We start from the raw sequence: 21,880 nt of genomic DNA on the forward strand, positions 1-21,880 counted from the left end.
AGAGGAAGAGACTTTCAACGATAGGCTTTCTGCTAATGCCACATGCAATTTGTTCTCATGGACGTTCTTCACAGAGAGTATACGAACTAGACCTGTGCAGACCCATGGGCATGCCCATACCGCCCATAACATGCCCATAAGTGGGGTAAATAATAAGATCATGTGATTTGCATAAAATATGAAGATATAGGCTTTGCTTGGCTGTATGGCTGCTGTATTCAATCCACTTTTATCAATAGCTGGTTGGCTAATAGAATGGGCATGCCTATAGTATCCACATTATTCGTGAAGTCTGACCCCCCTAAAATCTTTACGATCAACAAAAGAAATTTCAACCTCTAGTACCTATGTTTTGCACCTAAAATAAATTAGTTAAAATTGTAGAAAAATAAGGAAATTTTATATCAAACCCTAATATATCCACTAATATTTAAAAAAGGAGAATAGTTAGCAATATCAAAATAGCGATTACTGGCTATAAGATATAAGACAGTAGGGTACCTTTTATATAGACAAATATATATATATCTAGGTCTAGAGAATATTTATTCAGATGTAATTTATTTGCTATTTAGCCATAATCAAGGTGGTTATTTTGAAACATGAATAAATAACCACTAGTAATATACCAAAAAAATCATAAATTAATGCAATGGCATGGCCATGGGCACCCTGTCCATGGGCCGCCCATTGCACAGGTCTAATACGAACGGAAGAAAAATCATTTTGGAATCACGAGTCGTTAGAGATATTGCTCGGCAGAGAGTTTGGTGCCTATTCTGGTGAAACGAGCTCGTCTGAAATCGAAGGTGAAGCAAAAGATATAAATTTAGAATACATTGAAAGATGGCAGGGTGGTATTGAGGCTGAATCCGACTGGGAGGATCTATCCAGTAATTGAGACAAAGCTTAGAATGAGCTCCTCGCGCGGTGTCAGGACATGGCTATCCTGATGGAGATTTTCAAGAATAGCCCCCGCGTCATCTTCCCTATTCTTATCGGCAAGCCAACGAGGTGATTCGGGAAGAAAAGGCGTTCAAAATTTTCAATCTGAAGATCAGCATCGTTAGCCCGCGAATTCCCGCCCGACCCAATGATTTGTATCCTTTTTTTATAAAGAAAAGAAAGACTTCGGGAGGTGGAGAGCTTTGGGGGCCAGGGCCATGGTATTTGCGCTAGAGTATGAAATATCACTGAGAAAAAACGGGAGAATTTCCAAAATATGAAGGCACTAAGTATAGAAAAGAACACAATGGATCACCCCACGATGTTAGAGGTAATTATATGGTGTAGCCACGCAATAATCATAAATATATTTTTCGATAGCGCTGATCTGCGAGTTAGACTAACACTAAAGCAGTGTTGGATTCGCCGTTACCAGGGTTGAAATAAACCCCAGTCCCCACGTATTACCTCAGCTTCGATCTCAACCCCTCTCATTCCTGCCATCGACCAAGGATCCGAATCTTTCTCCCTTGTGTCATCGCGTTATATCATATCAGTTCGGATCCGTCTTCAATCCTCAATCCTCATGCCGATTATTTGAGGTTTTTGTTTCAATGTCGGACACCGCTCAAAAGGATGCCGGGCCGACCGGGCCCTCGCCATCAACAAGCGCGGAGACTACCGCGCCCGCTAAGGGGGCGCCAACCATCAAAACAGCGCGAAAACTGCCCGGATGGTTGGATCATTTCAACGCCCGCGATTTGAAAGTTTTCTTTCGCTGCGCTGTCGCAGCATGGGTTGCATCACTGCTGATCTTTATTAATCCGTCTCTGGATACGATCGGGACAGCGACTTTTTTCTCAACGTCAGTCCTATCATGAACATGTAAACAAATGAGCAGCCACTGACAACTTTTCAATATTCAGTCTTGTTCTTTTTATGGTTCCTCCATCGGGGATTGTATTTATCTTCATCTTGGGAGCTCTAACACTCATTCTTGGCATGGCCACGGGATGGGTATGGGGTGTTATCTCTATGAAGGCGGCCATGGCGGCGCGCCCTGCAGCTGAGACACAGGCCAGATTACAAGCTCTGGGTCAAGAGGCATATAGCGTCGCTAACTCCACAGGACAAAGCATCACCGTTGTAGAGGAGGTGCTTGTATATAATGGGTATATGCTCGATGCACGCGTCACAGCTGTCTACTTTTGTCTCATTTGTTTTTTTATTTACTTACTCGTGAGTTTAAACTCGGTTTCAATGGCTCTTATCATTCAATCATTGCTAATACATTTTCGTAGGCTCGTGTGCGTGCCAAGAACCCCAAGTTCGTTCTCTTCCAAATTTTTGGAACGATCATCATGGATATTTTCTTAACCATTGGACCGTTGCTCCCTACATTCCAAGGAACAATTGCAAAGACATTAATAGAGCCGGCTGCTATTGGAATTGGTCTTGGGCTAGCTTGCCAAATTCTTTTGTTTCCCAAATCGACTTCTTCTACGGTCCTCGATGGCATTGAGGGACTCACACGACTGCTGAAAGGCCCAATAGATATCACTGCGGCCGGTCTACTTGAGCATGAAGCAACCCCAATGGCAGAGCTACAAGGATTGAAATCGAAAATCATCGAGACCTATAAGAAGATTATCCCAGCCCTTGGCTTCTTGCAGCTAGACTTTTCTGTTGGCCACTGGAATGCAGATGACATCAAGAGCTTGAAAGAGCCCATGCGAAAAACGGTCATCGGTACTTTGTCACTGCTGGAATTCCACATCCAACGAGTTGGGGGTGAAGAGAAGCTGGAAAAGCTTCATGCAATCCACGTCGAGTCTGAGAATCTTGTGAGCGACCCAACAGACGAGAAGAAAGGACATCATGAAGCTGGAAGGCGCCAATTAATGGAAAGTGTTCGCCTTGTACAAGCCTTCCGAGGCCCTGAGCATGAATCCCATCGAGCGGAAATGCTTGAAGCGATTCATAACCCCAGCAAAAAGATCTTACCAGTATGCGCAGACGCGAACGAGGTAGTCGCTGAGTGTATTCATGCTGTCAACTCCGGTCGCTGGTTTGGCCGACCCTCTAAACAACGCATGGATGAACTTGCGGAACGTAGTGAAGCTGTTTTGGAGACAGTCAAATCCGAACGCCAGGCTTTTGCAGCCGAATTCACCGAGAGTCTTATCCAGGCAAATGCGGATATATTTGACCAGAGTGGTAAGTTGAAAGATTTTGAGGAATCGACCCTGGCCAGAGTACGAGCCATCTCGGTTGGCATGGTTTTCGAGGAACAACTGCTCAACGTAACTGAGGGTTGGGAACGAGTCCTGACCCAGCTGGTGATTTTGATGAAAGAACGCCAAAAAACGAGGCTCTGGCTCCCAAGAGGTCTACGCTATGCTTTCAAATGGGTGCACGGGAAGAACGCAGTGCCCCCTGTTCCTTTGGCCCAATCCCCTGTTGATGACCCCGATGTTGTTGAAGCACACTCTAAAGCAGCTCAGCAAAGTCTTCGCATCAGTCGAGGATACCGAGTCAAGAAGCGCAGTGGTCTTGGACGGGCGATAATTGGTACTTATCATTGGCTCATCAACGCAGATGGCTTGTATGCTCTACGAATGGTTGCTGTTACTGTTGCCCTTGCCATACCTGCCGTGCTCCCGGCTACTGCAGGGTTTTATTTCCGCGAAAAGGGGCTATGGGCTCTGATCATGGGTCAAACCACAGTTGTTATTTACATGTCAGATTTCACACTTTCATTGGCATCCCGTGCTATTGGAACTATCGTTGGCGGTGTCACTGGTCTAGTCGCTTGGTATATTGGCTCTGGAGATGGTCAGGGTAATCCCTACGGCCTCGCGGCAGTCATGGCAGTCGTAATCCTGCTGTTAATGTGGGGACGTCTATTTTTGCCCGTGGCTCTAATCCAAGCTACGATGATGGGCGGTGCGACCTGCATCCTTGTTGTTGGATACAGCTACGATGACACGTAAGAATTCACCCATGCATCGATATTAATTCTATTTTTACTGACTTTGAATTTTTTAGGCATATCCCATCCTATGGAAATCCTGGATACGGCTACAACGTTTTCTGGCGACGACTTCTCCTGGTTCTTATCGGAGCGGCAGCCGCAATGATCGTCCAGATTCTTCCCAGACCACCATCCGCAGCCCGACACGTCTGCAAATCGCTGTCAAACAATATCAGATCTTTATCAGATCATTACGCGCTCCTTCTGTCATGCTGGGGAAAACCGGACCGCGAAGAAGGTCTAGTTGCCGAGGAACTCGCAATCCACGTTGCCGAGATGCTAAGCGCACTTGATGGACCTATTTTCCTTCTGCGGTTGGAATTTTCCAGCTCGCCTTTTGATAGCGAACGCCTTGCACAAGTCAAATCGCTTTGCCAAGAACTAAACCAGAACCTAGGCCGTCTACTGTTCCTCTCAGCCTCCCTGCCGGAACATTTTCAAGCCAAGCTGGCAACAAATGCTGGCCTTTTGAACCATCGCAATATCGGAGATGTCATGGCAGTTCTGGGAATTGTAGAACAAGCTCTAAAAACTGGTGATCCGTTGCCTGAAGTCCTACCCACACCACTGCTCAAGCGATGCTTTGAATTTTTGCAGGCCCATCGGGTTGATATAGGCTTGACTAGAGATTTGATTCGCGATGAAGACTACCGCAAGTTCTGTGTCGCTATTAGCTCTTATCTCAAGTTCTTGGCTGCTGTAGATGATTTGGTTCTCGTGATGAAGGGAACTCTGGGCGAGTCGCATATAGTTAGCCGCGAGTTGATGTACGAACTACAAGTTTAATTCCGCTCTTGACTGAGAGCTGGGAAGAGCGAACATTTCACCTTCTATGTATCTATTATTTTTAATACAAATGTGTTCCCCTCGATTTCTTAGAATCAGTCTACCTTGTCAACGAGTGACTTTGCGTCGGTCTGGCTTACCGTGCCCTGCTCCTCATCACCTCCGTACGGCGTATTCCGCAGCCAGAGAATCCACGCAGTCAGTAAAATTGCGGTCAAAGGTACACAAATCACAAAGTAGATCCAGATTTCTTCGTAGTCTCCACGGAAAGGAAACATGTTGGTGGAAAAGAGTGTGGCCACAACTGCCCCCGAGAGAAAGAGAATGAATCGTTATGATCGAAAGGGGTTTGTTCATGGCCTTGGAGTCACGCAGAGCTTCTTTTGCTAACTTCGACTGCATGTTATTATCAAACTGGGCTATAAGGCCATAAAGCTGAAAGTAAGCATTACGGTGGTCAGTTAATATCCAAGCGACGCTACTTACTATGTTTCGTTGACTCTCCACCTTTGATGGAAGCGTCTGTATATCATACTGGTGACTTTTCGACATGGCATCGAGGATTAAAATTGTCTGGATTATGCCACCTTCATCATGATCGATTTGATTTTTCATCATAGTTGCTCCGAAATCATCTTCGAATCTCCTTCTTCGACCCAGTTCAATGAGGTTCACACCCGTTTTAGGCTTAGTCCTCGTGGTAAAAATGGATAACTAAGTCATCCACATGTACGCATAGCATAAATCGGCCTTACGGCCAACTGAGACTGAATTTCAAACTCAGCTCTATCAAAAACCCAAGCGATGATTATAAAATATATACATCTAGTCTTATACTCTCCAGGGCTGCTTGTTCAAGTTCTTACCCTGTATGGCCCCTTGATGTCCCACGTGCAGCCCCGAAATCGAAAGTGGAGAATTCCACGCCCCGCAGCCTGTACGACTCCTCACGGCCGCGTCATCACGAACGGGGTGAACTTGAAGCTGATATTAAGTTAATCTCAAACCTTCTCTCCCCGCCAGTGGACCGGCTCGGGCAATCAGCAATTCAATGTTTATAATCACATCCGCTGTCTTCGTGTAGAGGCAGTTCACCCATGAACCATGGCGTGGCCATGGCAATTTGTCTCCCTTGACTCGGAGGCAAAACATACCCGACACCAGATACTCAGCCAATTTGCTCTTTACTCCCAATTATCCGTGCTGATCCCGATCATAGGGTATCAAGTATATCGCCTGGGAGTATGGCTGCTGATGAAAAGGGAGAGGCGCGATGTCGCGTATATGGCGCTCGAGGAGTCTTCGGGCGGTAGGCGACCGGCCGAGAAGTCATTAGGCGGGATTGCTAGACGATGGAAAGTATTGAAGTGGTGGTTGGATGATGAAATCAGGCCAGATTGGGGATCTCGAGGACGTTGGATCGCGGCGGTGATCTGGTCATTATGGTTGCTTTTTCTTTGCATTTTTCGGACTGGAAATGGTAGATATTTGGTTTTCCTCTCATTCTGTTGGGCTATTTGTTAACTTTGCCTGTCTAGATTATTTCCATCTCACTAAGCGCTTTGGAAGTGTAGCTGCTGCTCAAATACCATTTCACTATTTGCTCGCTATGCGTACTCGTTTCTCCCCCATGATCATCCTCTTTGGAACTTCGCATGAGCAGCTCATTCTTTGGCATCGCACCTCTGGGAATATCATCATGTTATTCCTACTTACCCATGGAGTGCTGTATCTCAATTACTACATTGTTTCCGGTACCTTGATCGAACATTTGCAGGGTCTTCATGCCTCAACAGGAGTAATCGCCGTATCACTAGGTGCTGGTTTGGCGGGTACAAGCCTCGATGCTATCCGAAAATGGAGCTACCGCGTTTTCTTTCTCTGTCACCTCACCATTGGCTTGGGAATTATGCCAATTTTGTTTTTCCACGCAAGTCCCCTTCGTCTATACACGATTGAAGCCCTGGCATTATTCATTCTAGATCGCATTCTCCGTCGCTTGGACACAGTCACTGAACCTGTGACAATCACCCAAATACCCCACACAGATCTCATGAAGATTCAAGTCCCTATCGCGTCATCCAAGCTGAGCCGTTTCGAATTCAATCCCGGCCAACATGTGTACGTCGCTATGCCATCGGAAAAAAGTTCAAAAATCAGCAAGCGCCTACTTTCAAATCCATTCACAGTCGCCAAGGTATCATCGACTGGCATCACATTAGTTCTTCGTGCTTTGCAGGGTCCAACCACCCAGAGCTTATGGTTACACGCACGACGTTTTCACAGTAAGCCCCTACTCAGCATTGAAGGGCCATACGGATGTCCCATCAGCATCCCCAATCTCATCACGAATTTCGACCGTATTCTTCTCGTCGCAGGTGGCATTGGCGCTACTTTTACATGGCCTATCTATGGGGCTCTGCGGGAACAACTAGAAGCTGAATCTCGGGATCCAGATCAACTCAATTTCATATGGGCAGTGAGATCATCTGCGGAAGCTAGTTGGATCAGCGATTCTGAAGAGCAGGCTTTCTCAGAGGATCCGAATATTCAAATTTATCTGACGCGACATCATGACTTGGCGGAATCATTAGATCACGAGCTTTCCGATGAAGGGATAGAGATGGATGACATGCATACAAATCCTGGATTGATTGGAGGAATCAAGCCGAGGATTGGAAGGCCATTTTTGAAAGATATTGTTGAACAGATATTCGGTATAAATACTGGAGAACGTGTTGCGGTTCTCTTCTGTGGGCCACAGGGCATGGGGCGTGAATTGCGAACACATGTGCGCGGATGGACTGTGCAGGGACGAGATGTCATGTGGCATGAAGAAAGTTTTGGAATGTAGATTTGCAATTCGTGGCTAAATTTATGACTGAATATTTGCTTTGAAGACTTATACCATATAGACCCTTCTCTTTATCAACAATGGAAAATGTATATTGTCGAGTTTCATGAACATCCAGTTTCAATCATGATGAATTCAATGGATTCAAGTTATGCCGATCCCTACTTATTGATGACAATCCACATCATTTCCGAGGTCTAGAACTCGTGCCATAAAGGGTTCCAATCAAAGTGACCACTCATGAATGCGGCGCTTAACAAAGTGGAATCAGGAATCCACTCAAGCTTGATCCAATAAAATTGCATGATGCAGGCTAGTATTCTGCAATATAACGATACATTTGAGATACATACACAATTTCTATATTTCTAAAAGCTGTAAAAACGTGTCTAACGTCACACCAGAATCTTACTCCACATGTCCAAATCTAGGCAATCCCCATAACATCATCATCCCTATCCAAAGAGTTCAAAGTCGTTTCCATGTCAGATACTGATTAACCATGATTCCCTATAAAAAGGTTAGTACATATTTCTATCATCTTCAACTCATTCCGTCACGGTACGCCTACATTCAACTCCCAAGGACGATCAGGCGACAAAACAAGCTCATCCCCATTCAAATCAACCTGTCTGATTTGATGCTTCCCAGCCCAATTAGGAACAAGCGACACATCCGTATGATGCTTCACAAATGATTGCCCATCTTGCAAAAAGACCTCAAACGGTCCAGAGTAGGACATAAAGTTGCGAGCTGCCTCGCCTGCCTCAACATCTGAGGCATTATAAGGGTCTGGTGTGGTATATTCTTTCGCTCCAGGAGACATGAGTGTAGCGGCCATGTACCCTTGAGCTGAATAGAAGAGGTATCCCTGGGCATCTTTGCCAAGGGGGTACCCGATAGGACCTTCTGTGTCGACTGGCTTGCTTATCAAGGATATTAGTTTCCAGGTTCCGACGAGGCCTTGTCGGACCTCCTCTGCAGATGGCATATTGAGGAAGCGATTATGAGAATGTTCGATTTGAGTATATGAGGGCGTGAATGGCAAAGAGAAATGTTGGGTTGAGATTTGAAGTTTTGAAGGTGGAGTGGAGGGTGCAGCAAGGGTTAAAGTAAGGAGAGAAGTGAATCTGTAGATTCGATGCACGCGAAATACACTGGGGATAGGAATGTTAACCGACTCCGCTCTTTGAAACAGTTTATCTTTGATCGACAGATTTTCGTTAGGGAACAGACGGGGGCTAATAGATATCATTGGCTGGGTTGGAAGGGTCCCGGGTAGCTCGGCGTATACAAGTTGCTCCACAGTGTCCCATCGTATTAGATAGTTTCAATATCGGGTATTATTTCCTGATCATATACCTGAGGTTTTAGAGTATGGTCTGGGTGTTTAGTTTCGAAGGTCTAAGATGGTGGGTCGATATAGACTGATGTCTTGCTATAGTCTCCAGAGCTCGAGCTTAGAATCAATGTAGGTTCAAATTGGACTGAACGGATCTTATGGATTTAAAGTACTTGAGACATCTCTAATACATACAGTCTAAATTGGCCGACAGACGTTCATAGCACCAAATCAGCTCCTTGAAGCCAATCTGAAAGAAGGATCAACTTTCCCACACATACGGAGTAGATCAACCATGATAATGCACGTTCAAGGGATCTTGCCTTACTTTTTATTTGCACATTAGAATTAAGATATGATTCCATTTCAAACATACAGAGTTTTCAAGTTTCAATATTGTATGAAGTAGGTTCAAGCTAGTTCTGATAAGGGCAAGGGGCTTGGCGTGGTGACTTGTAAATGATTCATCATACCTTCCTGTTCGGGCAGACATCGCAACATCCTTAGCATGTTCAGCCAATTATGCCAAGTTTTCAAAATACAGCCAAGCGAGAAGAGGCCTAAGAGCCCGTGAGGACATCTCTTGCAGCGCTGTGCCCCCCGCACACTTTGCCGGGGCAGCCACAGGAACATTAAAGTATAAGTCAAATATTATCACGACGAAAAAAAGCGCTAATAGACGCTCTGCATCGTTTTTCTAAAGACAGGAACAAGATTCCGCTTGCGCCAAAAGTACTCAAATCATTTTTTGGGTCAAACACTTGCCGGTTATTGTGGGACATAGTGGGACCGTGATACAGAGTGGGGTAAATCGAATTTAACGAGAGTTAAATGCTGCACTATCCCTGATTCAAAATTTTGGGTTTCCAATCTCCGATGTGCGTGTTTCGGCATTTCTCTTCAAGTTTTTTATGCCGGTGCAGATGGTGCCGAATATTTGAATTTCCTCCAGAGCTCTATCATCGGCTGCCCTGGTATTGACATCGACTTCCCTAAGCAACAGTCTCACGGTATAAATTGACCTCATGAGTGCTGCAATTTGAACCGCAAGATTGTATCGACTGGCTTAGGATTGATGTCCCTCCATTAAGTAACAGTCTAACAGTATCAAGCGGGCCTAACAGGGCCAGTCTACTCCGTAAGCACTACGCTTCGAAGCGCAGTACGGGTTTCAAATAAAGCGTCAAGCATTCCAGTTAGCCCGATGACAGAGCAAGAGCCTCACCCATATCTCTATGGATGGAAGTACGCGAGTTTCATGTATTAGGTTGACATCGACTCCATTCTTGGGCAAAGTTGATCCCAATACTTACCAATGAGTAACCTCGCAACTATGCAGAGTAACTTGAGTGTCCAATGAAGACTGGAGGCTCTAGGAACGTCAAGTAGGCCAAGCACGGAATGAGTCCCCTTCTAGTGATTCTTGACTGGTCATTATGAGACCAAATTACCTTTCAATTGTGTCTTAGAGGTAATAAGTCACATTTTTTCGGAATAAACAAAGTAACAGTGGACGGTTGAACACGACAAACATAAAGAATTCAAGTTACCGAGATAACATCATTGGCCCTAGTCCCTGTCGTCGTACATTGTAACTGGTTCTGTAACAAGCTTGAACACAATACAATCCTCAATTGCAGTATAGGCGCCCTGCAACTTGAAGTCCTCATCATGCATCCTCTAACATTATTATCAAGGGTATAATCATACTCATTGTCAACCCTATATTGATGACAGAGGCCACAATATACAGAACCTTGCATCTAATGCATCTCAGACCACATCAGTAGGCTTAGCTTGTTAGTTTTTTGCCTACTAAAGCATTAGCCGTTATCATTAACCAAGATTCACCTTCAAATGTTTATTTTACCTGCTATTTTATCCAAAGCATAGGCCACTAAGCAATCACCGGCGGGCTCAGGCTCAGGAAGTTGGATCTCCGGATTGCGCTTATTTATCCCTTTTGCAAACAATACCCTGGCGTAGGCAGGGTCAAACACAAATGTCGTCTCGCCGGTTTTGTGATTTCTGATTTCTGCTGTCGCTGAAATCTCGTCTATGGCAGTATACTCATCTCCAGCTTGTATAGTTGCTCTCTCAATTTGATTTTTGATATGCTGAGCAGCATCACGATCGAAGCGGGTATCGATAAAGTATAGGTGATCCCTCCCAGCTGCTGCCACATACGGTGTATCCGGTGCAAGAATCTGGAATCCAAATTCCGTTTCGATAATATTCGGTACGTAGCTGCTATCTCGATATTCCTTTTGATAGACTGGTGGGCCTTCGCATGCTGAAAATGAGCTTAGTAGCATACTGAGGACGAAGAGTAGGAATTGTATAGAATGCATAGAATTAATCTTCCAGTTCTCGTATCACCATGACCGTGGTCAGTGAGCAATTTAAAAACTCTTTCCTTTATTAGATACAGACTTGAGTGCGGGGCAAATAGTAGAGGGGGGCGTAGAGCATAAAGAACAAAGCGAGGAATGAAGAAGAATACAGCGAATCGAGGGCAGAGAAGCGTGGTTGCCTAGCTGTAAAGAACTTAAGTAGGAAAGGAAAGTGGAGATCACACTACGGACTACATACGGAGTGCGGAAGACTCGGAACAGACAAGGATATGTTGTATGGTAAAGAGAGATAACGCAATCACGGGCTTCCTACGGAGTGCGGAAAGATACTGATATCGGCAAGATTCACGTATCTAATTGCATATACTTTTAGCTATGTATGCGGTTTAAATATTGACATTCGTTTAATGCACCGAGACTTGTAACTAAATAAACGTAGGTCTTGTTTCCTCCTTCCGAGATCTTCGAGAAATTCTTTACCACCATGGGGTTAAATGGATTGGACCTTGAATGTAATTTTAGGGAAACTTTATAGCGCTCAAACATCACCGGGCTACTTGAGACTGGATTTCACCAGATTTCGATGAACTTTTTCTCTCTGGGGTTAATGAACAATAATATCATCATGTTAGTCGGGGAGAGAGAGGACAGGGGTTGGTAAGGAAATAGCACTATAGTATGTAATTAGTAGTAGCCTCAGGTCCCTATCTAGTATTAGTATGTAGGAACTTGAATAAGATACAGCCGATACTAAGAGGCACCTGATTATGTAGTATGTCATACTATAAAACCATCATGATCTATTCCGGTTGTTTCCCTCACCTCTCTTTTCCCTTTTTCAGTTTAATGATAACTATCCTATATAATATTTGGAGATAGTATATAATCTAGTATATAGTAGTTACCTTTCCCTTGCTTATTAACTTTACTGCCCCATTCTCCCCCTACCCCCAAGTTCCATCCGAATTAACATTACACACACATCCTTCTTTTACCTTCCAGCCTCATGTTCTCCCCATATTCGGAAGAATTCGAGGTTCTGGAATCGACTCTTCGGCCATACGACTTCGATGCCTAGGTGGGTAACATTTGAGAATAAAAATAAAGGTTCCTTATCATATGATTTCACTGCCTGTTGGCTAGCTACTAAATCTGACGTTTTGGTGTGAAATTGATTCTAGAACTTCACTTTGCTGGCTTTACAAACCAGGCAAAGTGTGAGATGGGTTCAAATGCTGAAATCAACTTGAAGCATTGGCCTTTCCCGCCGTCTGTGGATGCCTCATGTTTCTCATCTCTCCGCCGCTTTTTCCCAAGGGCTGCAAGGCACCCTCCGCAAATGAAAGTAAGAACCCCTTCGAGCGAACTTTTGGGGCCGCTTCTTTCCTTCGATCCCAGGAGCAATATTTCGAAGCACGGAATATTTCGACCAAAGAAAGAATTGAAATGCTGCAGAACGGCAAGGAGCCGCCAATAAAGAGGATGCCTGACTAACGAGAAGAGCTGCATGCTCGGACAAACGGGTAGAGCTTATGATGTTCTTTACGTTCGGTATTCTGTGCAAGCAATTGTGCGGCCCTGTCTTTATAGGGGTGACCACAAAACAGCGTTCGATGTTAGGGAAGCCCTTTAAAGACGTTTCCCATTACGACCTAACGCTGAGTATGCACTGCGAATTGAGAACCATGAAAAGGGAAGGGCGTATAGAGATACCAAAAATGCTGACAATCTTGACCCTAAATAGTGCCTGAAGCTATTGCGAATTGGAAATCTAAGAAATTGCATGTCGTGACATCCGGTCAGCATTTTGATATCCTTCGCCACAAGTGCAAACGCACTTACGATCTGGTCATGGAGATGCTTAGTATCGCGGGGCTTCATAACCCCGATGGACTAAAGAGGCATATGGAACATATGGATAAACGAATTGTCTCCCCCTTCGCAAGGCCTGTGGTGAACATGAAATGTTATGCCTTCACCTCAAAATGGAACTGGGCATATGGTCGTCTAGATTTTCGAAAAGCGCATTTTGCGATCCTGGAAATTGTGCCTATGGACAATCGCTCCAGTATCTTGAATCCAGAATTGCGGTACTCGGCACTGCCGGATAATGAGCTCATTGGCGAGTCGTTGTTTCCCATCTTTCCAGTACTTTGGAGAGTAGACGACGAGGGTGAGAACGATGTCCTCATCTCGAAAGGATGGATAGCAGTGAAGCTCCAATATTAGCGGGAATGTTGTAGCCATCGAAGGCATTTCTATTACGTGAAAAGAACAGCGTGACCCACTTTCTCCGCACGCCATTCCTTAGTCTCCCCCTCACGAGGTTTCTCCCCTCACCCTTCATAAGGCTAGCGTTACGCTTTTTTTTCTCTAGACAAATTACACAACTTCCTCCTGAGGCTCTCACCATATATATACACCCAAACTCAATCTCTGTACATAAAAGCCCACAACTGGTGCTCACATGCCGCCTTCACGACTTTCTCGCCTCCCGCCGTGGATCAGCCACTGGCTTGGCTACCGTCCCGTGGCTCCGAAACCATTACCAACATACCAGGTTGCGCTATGGTCCTTCATAACGTCTTTTTGTGGACTCTCCGTAATCCAAGGACTCTTCAACTACTCTGACTACTTCCTTTCACGCGGTGTTCCCGGAATCATCGCCTCATATGTACGTCTCGCCCCTTTACAATATAAGCCAAGGAACGCCACATCTAACAAAAACAGGGTGCATCCGCCGTTCTCGTCTTCGGAGCAATTGAAAGCCCACTAGCTCAGCCTAGAGCTCTGATCTTCGGTCACTTTTTCAGCGCCCTAACCGGTCTCTGCGTTACAAAGCTTTTTAGTCTAATGCCAGATCACGCGCGTTTCGAGTCTCTGCGCTGGCTTGCCGCGTCCCTCTCCACTGCTATTGCTATCGTTGTTATGCAGCTGACGGGAACGACTCATCCCCCTGCTGGCGCGACTGCTTTACTCCCTGCGACTAATGATGAGGTCTGGAACCTTTCTTGGTATTATTTACCGATTGTGCTGCTGTCGTCTACTCTGCTCATGACGTGTGCTCTACTATTAAATAATTTACACCGTCGATACCCTGTCTTTTGGATTGCGCCGAGCCCTGCACCGAAACCTGGACCTGTACCTGCTGTTGATCTTGACTCGGGGAAGTCTTCTGCGGAGACTCCATCGGTGCGCGATGAAGCCAAGGCCTCTGTTTAATCGTCATTGGTGAAGTTTCTACGTTGGGCATAGCGGGTGGGAATCTCTTCAGAACATTGGAATTGCTGGTAAATCAAAAGTGACAAGGCAGGCTCTCGCGGCTTGAAGGGTCACTGCATATTTTGTCTCTCACATACCATAATCATAACTTCATAAAACAGTACATAATAGCATAATTGAAAATAATTCCATCTAACAATACGGAAGAACAAATAAAAGGCTGAATGACCGTGGTATATCATTGAATCATCGAAACAAAACACAACAAAAGAAAAGAATGAGCTATGCTATGCTAGTGTACGCTATGCCGAAACGCTTCAGACTCAGCTTCCTTCGAAACATCAAACTTAGCCCCATACTCATGCATGGTATGGTGTGGTTTACACGCCAGATCCGAACTACTCTGTCTCCCCGGCCTCGTACAAACTTTAACAAAGCACCTCGGTAAATGTTTCTTCTTCGCCATCCTCATTCCAACCTCCCGAATCTTATTTCTCCTCTGCGCCAAATCATACGGATGAGATTCATCAAATTCATCGGCAAAGAGCTTTAAATGCAACTTCTCATGCGCATTAAGCTTAGGTAGAAGTTTTGACGCCTGCTCATCTCCAAATTCAAATGATGTTCCGAGAATAACATAGAATTTAGCAGCTGGATGCAACTTGGCAGAGTGCCAGTCTAGAAATGTCCATTCGGGACGGACAATCCATGGTAGACGACGCTCTTTCATAACAACGGGCCACCAGTCTTTGAAGCGTAATCGAGCCTTTTTTCCAGCTACCGCGTGGACGCAGCCGAATGTTCCCTTTGCTGTGTGGGAGAGGAGTCGATCTACCACGACGTCTATGGGCACTTCGTCCATTGTCACTTCGTTTTCGGGATCTGTGCTTCTAGTCGGGAATTTCATGTGCTTTCCTGCGTATAACAGGATTGATGCTGCGAGACCTGTTGATGGTGTAGATGTTGAGCTCGAGTATCCAGGATATGGCTGGGTGATAGCAGGACCTAGACAAGAAGGTCGAATGATGAGGAGCTTTTCAGTAGCTTCATTTTGCATAAAGGCATTGATAAGAAGACGCTCCGTAAGGTGTTTCGCATACGCATATGGCCAGGGAAAATCATTATAGTCGAATTCAATGCTTGTCCCTGTATCCAGGACACTTCTCCACTCGTGTTCTGTCTGTGGACCGAATCCAGCCCACTCGTCCAAATTATGCGGATCATATACCTCCTGATGCGGACCAAGGGAGTAAATGCACTCTTTAACGGTGACTTCGGATTTATCGGTCGTTTTCCATAGATGGGCATTCGCGAATGCAGAAGAAACGTAAACGAAATGCTGAAGATCTTCAAATTCCATCGCTGTTTCGGCGAGCGATATACTCGGCGCAATGATTGATGTTGCCAGTTTGGGTAGCGGACATGTTAAACTAACCGACGATGCAGCGTGGATGATCACTTGGACGTTTTTCTTGAGTTGTCGCCAGTCTGACTCGTGTAGACCCATCTGCTTGAGTGTAATATCGCCGCTTAGGAATGTGACGCATGAGCTTTGGAAAAGGGCTGCGGCCATGGCTTCTGGTAGGAGTTTCTGCCATTTTGCGTGCGCATTTCTTTAACGAATGTCAGTTGCTGTACTTAATGGTGGATGATAGCCGCAACCTACTCTGGCCCTCCACGGCATAACACGAATATTCGTTTTGGCGCAGCTTGGCTAAGAAGTCTGCATAAGATCGCAGTTCCCAATGTACCCGTGCCACCAGTTAGAAAAATCGATTTACCCCGGTAATATTCCCACATAATGAGAATGTGATCTCACCCACTTCCAGAATGGAGCGATTTCAAACCAGCGAGGGCTTTCGCGCGAAAGGAAGGGGCGTTATTAAGATCTGATTTGGCGCGCAAATTCTTCTGGCTTCTATTTTTGTATAGGCTGCGTAGGTAGATGTTTGTTGTTGAATCGTCGCTCTATCGCAGATGTGCAACGAGCTCCGAAATCAAGCTTCGGGGTTCGCCCATACCCCGGGGCATCTTACTTGTATATAAACAAATATCTGTAAGGGGCAAACGTCAGGTATGTTTCCGAAGTCATTTGCAGTGTTCCTGGGCTGATCATTCCTCAATCCTGGGGAGGGAGGGCCCACATTGTTTCCGAGTGCGGAATCCCTTCAAGGCTATCGAGAAGTCCTGATTGAACTTTGCACCTTGTTTCTGGGCTAACTGAGCCGATCAAAGGATAAGTAGACTCAACTTGATAGTCTCCACGCGATCGCATACAGCATACTTGACGTCTTGGAAACTCCGTTGGACATTCGACTTAGCTTCAAGTTTGTCTCGCGGATTGATCGCGCATGTCAAGAATGTTCCATGCCTAGATACACTCCACGCGCTTCGTTTACCGGAGAATTCACCCATAATTGACGTCACATCAGCTCAATGAAATAAATCGTATTTAAGAGTCATGTCTCATTTGAATTTGAGAAGTATACAAGATGTCATCTAATCACGTTCCGCTCGTCTTCATAATCTGGCCTGCTCATGCTTAGAATTCACCGCATCCACTCCACCAGCATGAAGATGCACCAACTGCCTCGCAACCTCCTCAACATCATCAACATGTACAAAATGACTCGTATCCTCAATAACATACTCCGTCACCCACGGCGTCAGATGCTCCCTCAACAATCCCATATAAACAGTCACAAAATCCTTATGAATACTATGTCTCCCATCAGGACCAACTTCCTGTCCCTGAATATTCAAAATCCTCACAGGTTCCTTCCCCTCCGAAACCCACTCATGATTCCTCGTGCTTAAATCATCCATAAGCGAGGGAATAAAGCAGTCATACCCACTATACCAATGCGCAATTCGCAAAAGATAAGGGAAGTCGGAATACGCCATAAACGTCCTCATCTCAGTCTTGAAGGACTCCGATGTCCTTGAACCAAAATACTTATGCATTCCACCTAGTGCTCTCTCTTTCAGTATCTCTTCATATTGGTTCATCATACTAATACTGATTGGATCAGGTGGATTGGTACTTGTAAATGAACCGTCGAGAAAGATAAAATGGGTCGGCAAAACCTTCATATCGTTGAAGATTGTCGAAGAAAGAAAAGAATATAATCCAAATCCCACCCTTGTACCCATACTATGACCGTAAAAGTCAAGTGGGATTGGATTTGAATTATTCGTTTCACTATCAGCCCCAGTTTGTGACGGTAGTCCGGACAGAATCTCTTCATAAAACACCTGAAGAAGTTCTATTAATCCCCCCTTTTCAGGCTCAGGAAGTGTAGACGAGCTCGACTCCCCATGACCAGGTAAATCAACAGCGATATAGAGATATCCATTTTCAGCGCCGAACCCCTGTTCCGAGAGAAGGGTTATTAGAGGGATATAATGTGTTGCGCGACAGGTCCAGCCGTGGATCATCAAGGAGATTCGAGTTATAGGGGTATCCCTTGGTAAAGAGGGGATATTGCTCAGATAAGAGAGCTGAGTAGACGCCGAGATACGGCGATGGATTGAATTTGCCATGATTTTGAATTTGAGTTGAAAATCAAATCTGAAAGTTGCACAATTTGATTGTTTGATTATTTAAGTCTATGCAGATTGAGGATGGGTGCTGGTTATAGGTACTCTTGGCTCTTGGCGTTATCGGGGGCAAATCGGGATATTCTTGGCATTGGGGCTTTGATCGTCATGAATATCCGAAATACAGATCGTATCGGGTTAGAATGGGCTTTTGCAGAAATGGGTGGAATTGCCTACTGTAGCGGACTATTTTGGTGGCGAATATGAATATGAAAGGAATGAAAGGATAAGCGTAGTTGTGTCATTTTGCTGTGATTTTCATTGGGGCAAAACTTGGTTAACGGCCCCAGGTGGAAATGGAGGTGTCGCAGAGTAAGTAGTCCGTACCAAAAATGGAGATAATTGCAAGCAAAGGTTTTGGTTTTTTTCTTGTTGCTTGACAAAGTCTTGAATCTCAAAAGCACAAATCAGAAAAGGCCATCTATGTAGGCAACGTTCATCAATTCTGATATTCTTCATTATGATTTGCAGATTCTCCATCGTGGGGCGCTTAAGTTGACGCCCCCACATCACTGTGTTTTAGCTGTGAACAAAGATTGAAGCTTATTGACCCAAATAGCGAAGATCGTAAGCTGAATCCACACGCCACGCTGAAAGAGACAGTGGGGGCTGGCATATCACGCGGATTTTGAAGAAAATCGAGGCTATAATGCTTCTACATGGTTCTGGAGCAAGTTAGATACGAGATACGAAGATTTTGTGGCTTGATACTGGGTCTGCTTTTGGATAGTATTAAAGTCGATTACTCGAATGGGAAACTATATGTCTGAGGCTATGTACATTTTATTTAACATTCCAAAAGTAGATATACACTGCTGGTCATAGTGTAGAGCGCCATGACCTGGTACCTGGGGGGGGGGGGATATTTGCTTTACAAGTGGTCCCACCCCTCGGCATGTAAGACTTGCATCTCGTTGATTATACAGAATCTGGCTGGTTCATTGTTCTCGGGACTCAAGGCTGTCCAGCGATCGATGCGACGCTGAGCTAGCTTGTCTTTCAACCAGGTCGACGTTGTCCAGCGTCGTATCCTATTCACCCACAGGCCTTGCAAGATAGAGCGTGCGGAGAGCCAGTTCATGATAGGGTTGACGGCCACATAGGCCGGGCCGCTGTATCCAACGCGGACGAGAGGATTCATATATATTCCGTCTTTTGTTGATAGAGGGTTATCTGCGTGAATAAGGCAGCATTCGGAAGCTTCCAAATGCGAAGATGCAAGTGAGTCTGGGATTCCACGGAATCGCAGGGGGTGTTTAGCCGTGAAAGGAGCGGCAGGCATTGCAACTGGAAAGTATGTTAGAATATGAGATGCATCGGGGGATTTGGACATTTGACTTACCCATTCCGTTCCAGCAGCTCTTTACTGGAACTGGTGACAGATTTTTCACGGCATTTCGAGATACAGCGTTGCGAAAGAATGGCCATGTTGACTGTATAGCTTCATGTCCACTAGCATCGCGAAGAGCAAATGTGTCATAGTAATGTGGTGGTTTAGAAAAGTCCATCGAGCAAGCAGCTGCATAGCTGCCATCGTTGGTATCGAGCAATTCAAAAACATCATTTGGCTAAATCAGATCTAATTAGCAAATGCCCGGGCAATAATCCATAGAAACCTTGAAGGTATTGAATCCATACCGTAAAAACTACATCATTGAGAAACAAAACCCTATCAAATGTGATACCTTGCTTCGCCAATTCCTCCAACGGCTGCAAACTCCGATTACGAGTTCGCGCTAAGTACGGAATGCGCCGCAATTCCATGTGCCCCCTCGGTGTATCAATCCACCCCTCTCCAGGCACAGCAGCCATTTCATCCGCATGTGTAACAGGCGACAAGGTGATACTGTGTGGTATTTGAAGACGATCGAGTTCCATATCCAACTCCCTCAAAGCATCCTTAGTATTATCATAGCTGCCACTCTCATATATGCTAATATATACGTTGCCCGGGCCAAGTTTCCAAGCTAATTCCACAAGGGCCTGGCTCCAGTGACTTCGTAGAATCCATTCACTATTCCAATTCACGCTGGCAATATATATTCGTTCATTTCGCTGAGGTTGTTCGCGGTAGATGATGTCGACTTCGGAGATTCGTCGGAGAGTAAGGTGTAGCTCGATAAGATTCCAGGCTATGAATATGATAAGGAGAGTGCGGAGGATGCGGGTTCGGACCATTGTCCGACGCATAGTGCGGGCATATGGAATCGGGAGGAACATAATGAGTGGACGCCGGGAATCGCGGCAAGAATCGCGGCAGGAAATCAAATCAAATCAAAGATCGAGACTAAGAAAAATTAAAATTAAAAAGATGGGCGAGACTTAGAGCATCGTGTTTTGGTGATGGGTGAAAATTGACCCCCTGATCGGATACGGGCGGGGGCTAGGAAAAAGTCGAAGAAGCCAAGTCTTTTTTTGTCTTTTTGCCTAGAAATTGAATCTGGAACGGAAGACACAGTCTGGAATCAAGGGGTCAAGTCGGTGCTGCGGAGACTTGAAGCCCTTCATACTTCCGAAGCCAGAAAGACGCGCGGCGATCACTTGGAGACGATCGGGCGAGTCAGTTGAGCCTGGTCGACATGTTCTTTTCTCCAGGGAACAAAGCAGATTATGTACAGTGAAGATCGACCCTAACACGTGGACAGTGATTAAATCAGAATGAAGAACCAAAGAAAACCTCCTGGACAAAGCAGTAAAGGGGAGAAATGAATAAATCAAGGAGAAAACAAGTGGTTTATCCACCAAGAAGTCAAAAGGGGGCGACTATTTGTCCATTTACCTCATCAAATGCCAAAACACCCAGCAAACTGCTCCCGCAGCCGCAAGGGCCGCTTTCTTCTGAACCCTCGTCCCCACACTCGTTGAAGTTGCTGCTGCCCCCGATTCAGTTGCTGTACTTGAACTACCTCCCTCTAACCAAGGCTGACCAGGAAGTGAATCAGAGCCATCATTCTTCGCTTCAACCATCTCATTCTCAAGCAAATCGCACTCCACTCGATCCGAGCTCTGAGAAATACTATTTGTCACCGAGATAGGCAAATTAAACACAGTATAATAGTCGGTGTCATTCCAGCGAAAAGATTGATGCATGGTAATGTTGTATGCGCCTCGTGCCGTGCCGTCGCTACTGTCTCCATCCCCGCTGCCGACGAAACATCTGGGCCATACCCAATTCACATGTTTGACCGTTGATGAAGGTTCGAGATCTAGTACGGGTCCGACATATCCGGATGAGTTGCTGGGCGGCACAGTACCATTGGACAAGGTGAAATTATGCGACTGGGACTCAGAAGTTAGGAACAGTGTGATGTTGTGGAAGAGAGTTGCTGCATTGTCGGATTGAGTAGACGGTGGCCAGGGAAGTTGGCCATCTCCAGATACGTCGATCGCAACTTGGAGGGTGTCTGGACATTCAATATCTGTTAGCGATCATTCATCATTCGTACTTTCACTTGGAACTTGCCTCCTCCTAAAGGAGTGTATGGTTGTGGGGCATCCACAATAGCCAGCCCTGGCGTGTAGATCTGGCCGTTCACGATCGTGAAGTTTCCCATAGTGAACCCGCAGGAGACGATCTGCTCTGAAAATTAAACTTTCAACCCCCGTACCATTTCTTGACATGACCCTTTTCTTTTAATGTTCTCGGCCTATTCAGGGATTTAGATGACCCTGAAATGTGGCGTGCCAAGTGCCCACTGGCTCATTTCCGAAGCCTCCGTGACATCCTTAGCGTTTCGGGATTA

At 45.5% G+C, this 21,880-nt stretch overlaps 11 protein-coding genes across 11 annotated transcripts; 5 read left to right on the top strand and 6 right to left on the bottom strand.

Moving 5' to 3' along the window:
- Positions 1-652: 652 nt before the first annotated feature.
- Positions 653-901, top strand: N7478_007724 (uncharacterized protein; the record flags this gene model as incomplete). Its single annotated transcript, XM_056923938.1, has 1 exon — positions 653-901. One exon carries the CDS (start codon positions 653-655, stop codon positions 899-901), a length of 249 nt encoding a protein of 82 aa, XP_056776664.1.
- A 658-nt stretch (positions 902-1,559) lies between these two features.
- Positions 1,560-4,765, top strand: N7478_007725 (uncharacterized protein; the record flags this gene model as incomplete). Its single annotated transcript, XM_056923939.1, has 4 exons — positions 1,560-1,810; positions 1,872-2,184; positions 2,247-3,934; positions 3,994-4,765. The coding sequence occupies 4 exons, from the start codon at positions 1,560-1,562 to the stop codon at positions 4,763-4,765; spliced, it is 3,024 nt and encodes a 1,007-aa protein (XP_056776665.1).
- A 1,609-nt stretch (positions 4,766-6,374) lies between these two features.
- Positions 6,375-7,619, top strand: N7478_007726 (ferric reductase family protein; the record flags this gene model as incomplete). The annotated part of the gene is made up of 1 exon (XM_056923940.1): positions 6,375-7,619. One exon carries the CDS (start codon positions 6,375-6,377, stop codon positions 7,617-7,619), a length of 1,245 nt encoding a protein of 414 aa, XP_056776666.1.
- Positions 7,620-8,087: 468 nt separating this feature from the next.
- On the bottom strand, positions 8,088-8,610 carry N7478_007727 (lipocalin-like domain-containing protein; the record flags this gene model as incomplete). Its single annotated transcript, XM_056923941.1, has 2 exons — positions 8,088-8,129; positions 8,191-8,610. 2 exons carry the CDS (start codon positions 8,608-8,610, stop codon positions 8,088-8,090), a joined length of 462 nt encoding a protein of 153 aa, XP_056776667.1.
- Positions 8,611-10,734: 2,124 nt separating this feature from the next.
- Positions 10,735-11,276, bottom strand: N7478_007728 (uncharacterized protein; the record flags this gene model as incomplete). The annotated part of the gene is made up of 2 exons (XM_056923942.1): positions 10,735-10,757; positions 10,832-11,276. 2 exons carry the CDS (start codon positions 11,274-11,276, stop codon positions 10,735-10,737), a joined length of 468 nt encoding a protein of 155 aa, XP_056776668.1.
- Positions 11,277-13,166: 1,890 nt separating this feature from the next.
- N7478_007729 (uncharacterized protein) lies at positions 13,167-13,544 on the top strand (the record flags this gene model as incomplete). The annotated part of the gene is made up of 1 exon (XM_056923943.1): positions 13,167-13,544. One exon carries the CDS (start codon positions 13,167-13,169, stop codon positions 13,542-13,544), a length of 378 nt encoding a protein of 125 aa, XP_056776669.1.
- Positions 13,545-13,782: 238 nt separating this feature from the next.
- N7478_007730 (HPP family protein) lies at positions 13,783-14,537 on the top strand (the record flags this gene model as incomplete). Its single annotated transcript, XM_056923944.1, has 2 exons — positions 13,783-13,989; positions 14,046-14,537. 2 exons carry the CDS (start codon positions 13,783-13,785, stop codon positions 14,535-14,537), a joined length of 699 nt encoding a protein of 232 aa, XP_056776670.1.
- Positions 14,538-14,829: 292 nt separating this feature from the next.
- On the bottom strand, positions 14,830-16,110 carry N7478_007731 (uncharacterized protein; the record flags this gene model as incomplete). Its single annotated transcript, XM_056923945.1, has 1 exon — positions 14,830-16,110. The coding sequence occupies one exon, from the start codon at positions 16,108-16,110 to the stop codon at positions 14,830-14,832; it is 1,281 nt and encodes a 426-aa protein (XP_056776671.1).
- Positions 16,111-17,057: 947 nt separating this feature from the next.
- On the bottom strand, positions 17,058-18,080 carry N7478_007732 (alpha/beta-hydrolase; the record flags this gene model as incomplete). Its single annotated transcript, XM_056923946.1, has 1 exon — positions 17,058-18,080. One exon carries the CDS (start codon positions 18,078-18,080, stop codon positions 17,058-17,060), a length of 1,023 nt encoding a protein of 340 aa, XP_056776672.1.
- A 928-nt stretch (positions 18,081-19,008) lies between these two features.
- On the bottom strand, positions 19,009-20,357 carry N7478_007733 (glycosyltransferase family 69 protein; the record flags this gene model as incomplete). The annotated part of the gene is made up of 3 exons (XM_056923947.1): positions 19,009-19,424; positions 19,480-19,705; positions 19,776-20,357. The coding sequence occupies 3 exons, from the start codon at positions 20,355-20,357 to the stop codon at positions 19,009-19,011; spliced, it is 1,224 nt and encodes a 407-aa protein (XP_056776673.1).
- A 555-nt stretch (positions 20,358-20,912) lies between these two features.
- Positions 20,913-21,691, bottom strand: N7478_007734 (Mannosyltransferase 1 CMT1; the record flags this gene model as incomplete). Its single annotated transcript, XM_056923948.1, has 2 exons — positions 20,913-21,416; positions 21,584-21,691. The coding sequence occupies 2 exons, from the start codon at positions 21,689-21,691 to the stop codon at positions 20,913-20,915; spliced, it is 612 nt and encodes a 203-aa protein (XP_056776674.1).
- Between the last annotated feature and the right edge of the window lie 189 nt (positions 21,692-21,880).

The sequence above is a fragment of the Penicillium angulare genome (assembly GCF_028827245.1).
Source record: "Penicillium angulare strain IBT 27051 chromosome Unknown utg000005l_segment0_segment0, whole genome shotgun sequence".
Lineage (NCBI taxonomy): Eukaryota > Fungi > Ascomycota > Eurotiomycetes > Eurotiales > Aspergillaceae > Penicillium > Penicillium angulare.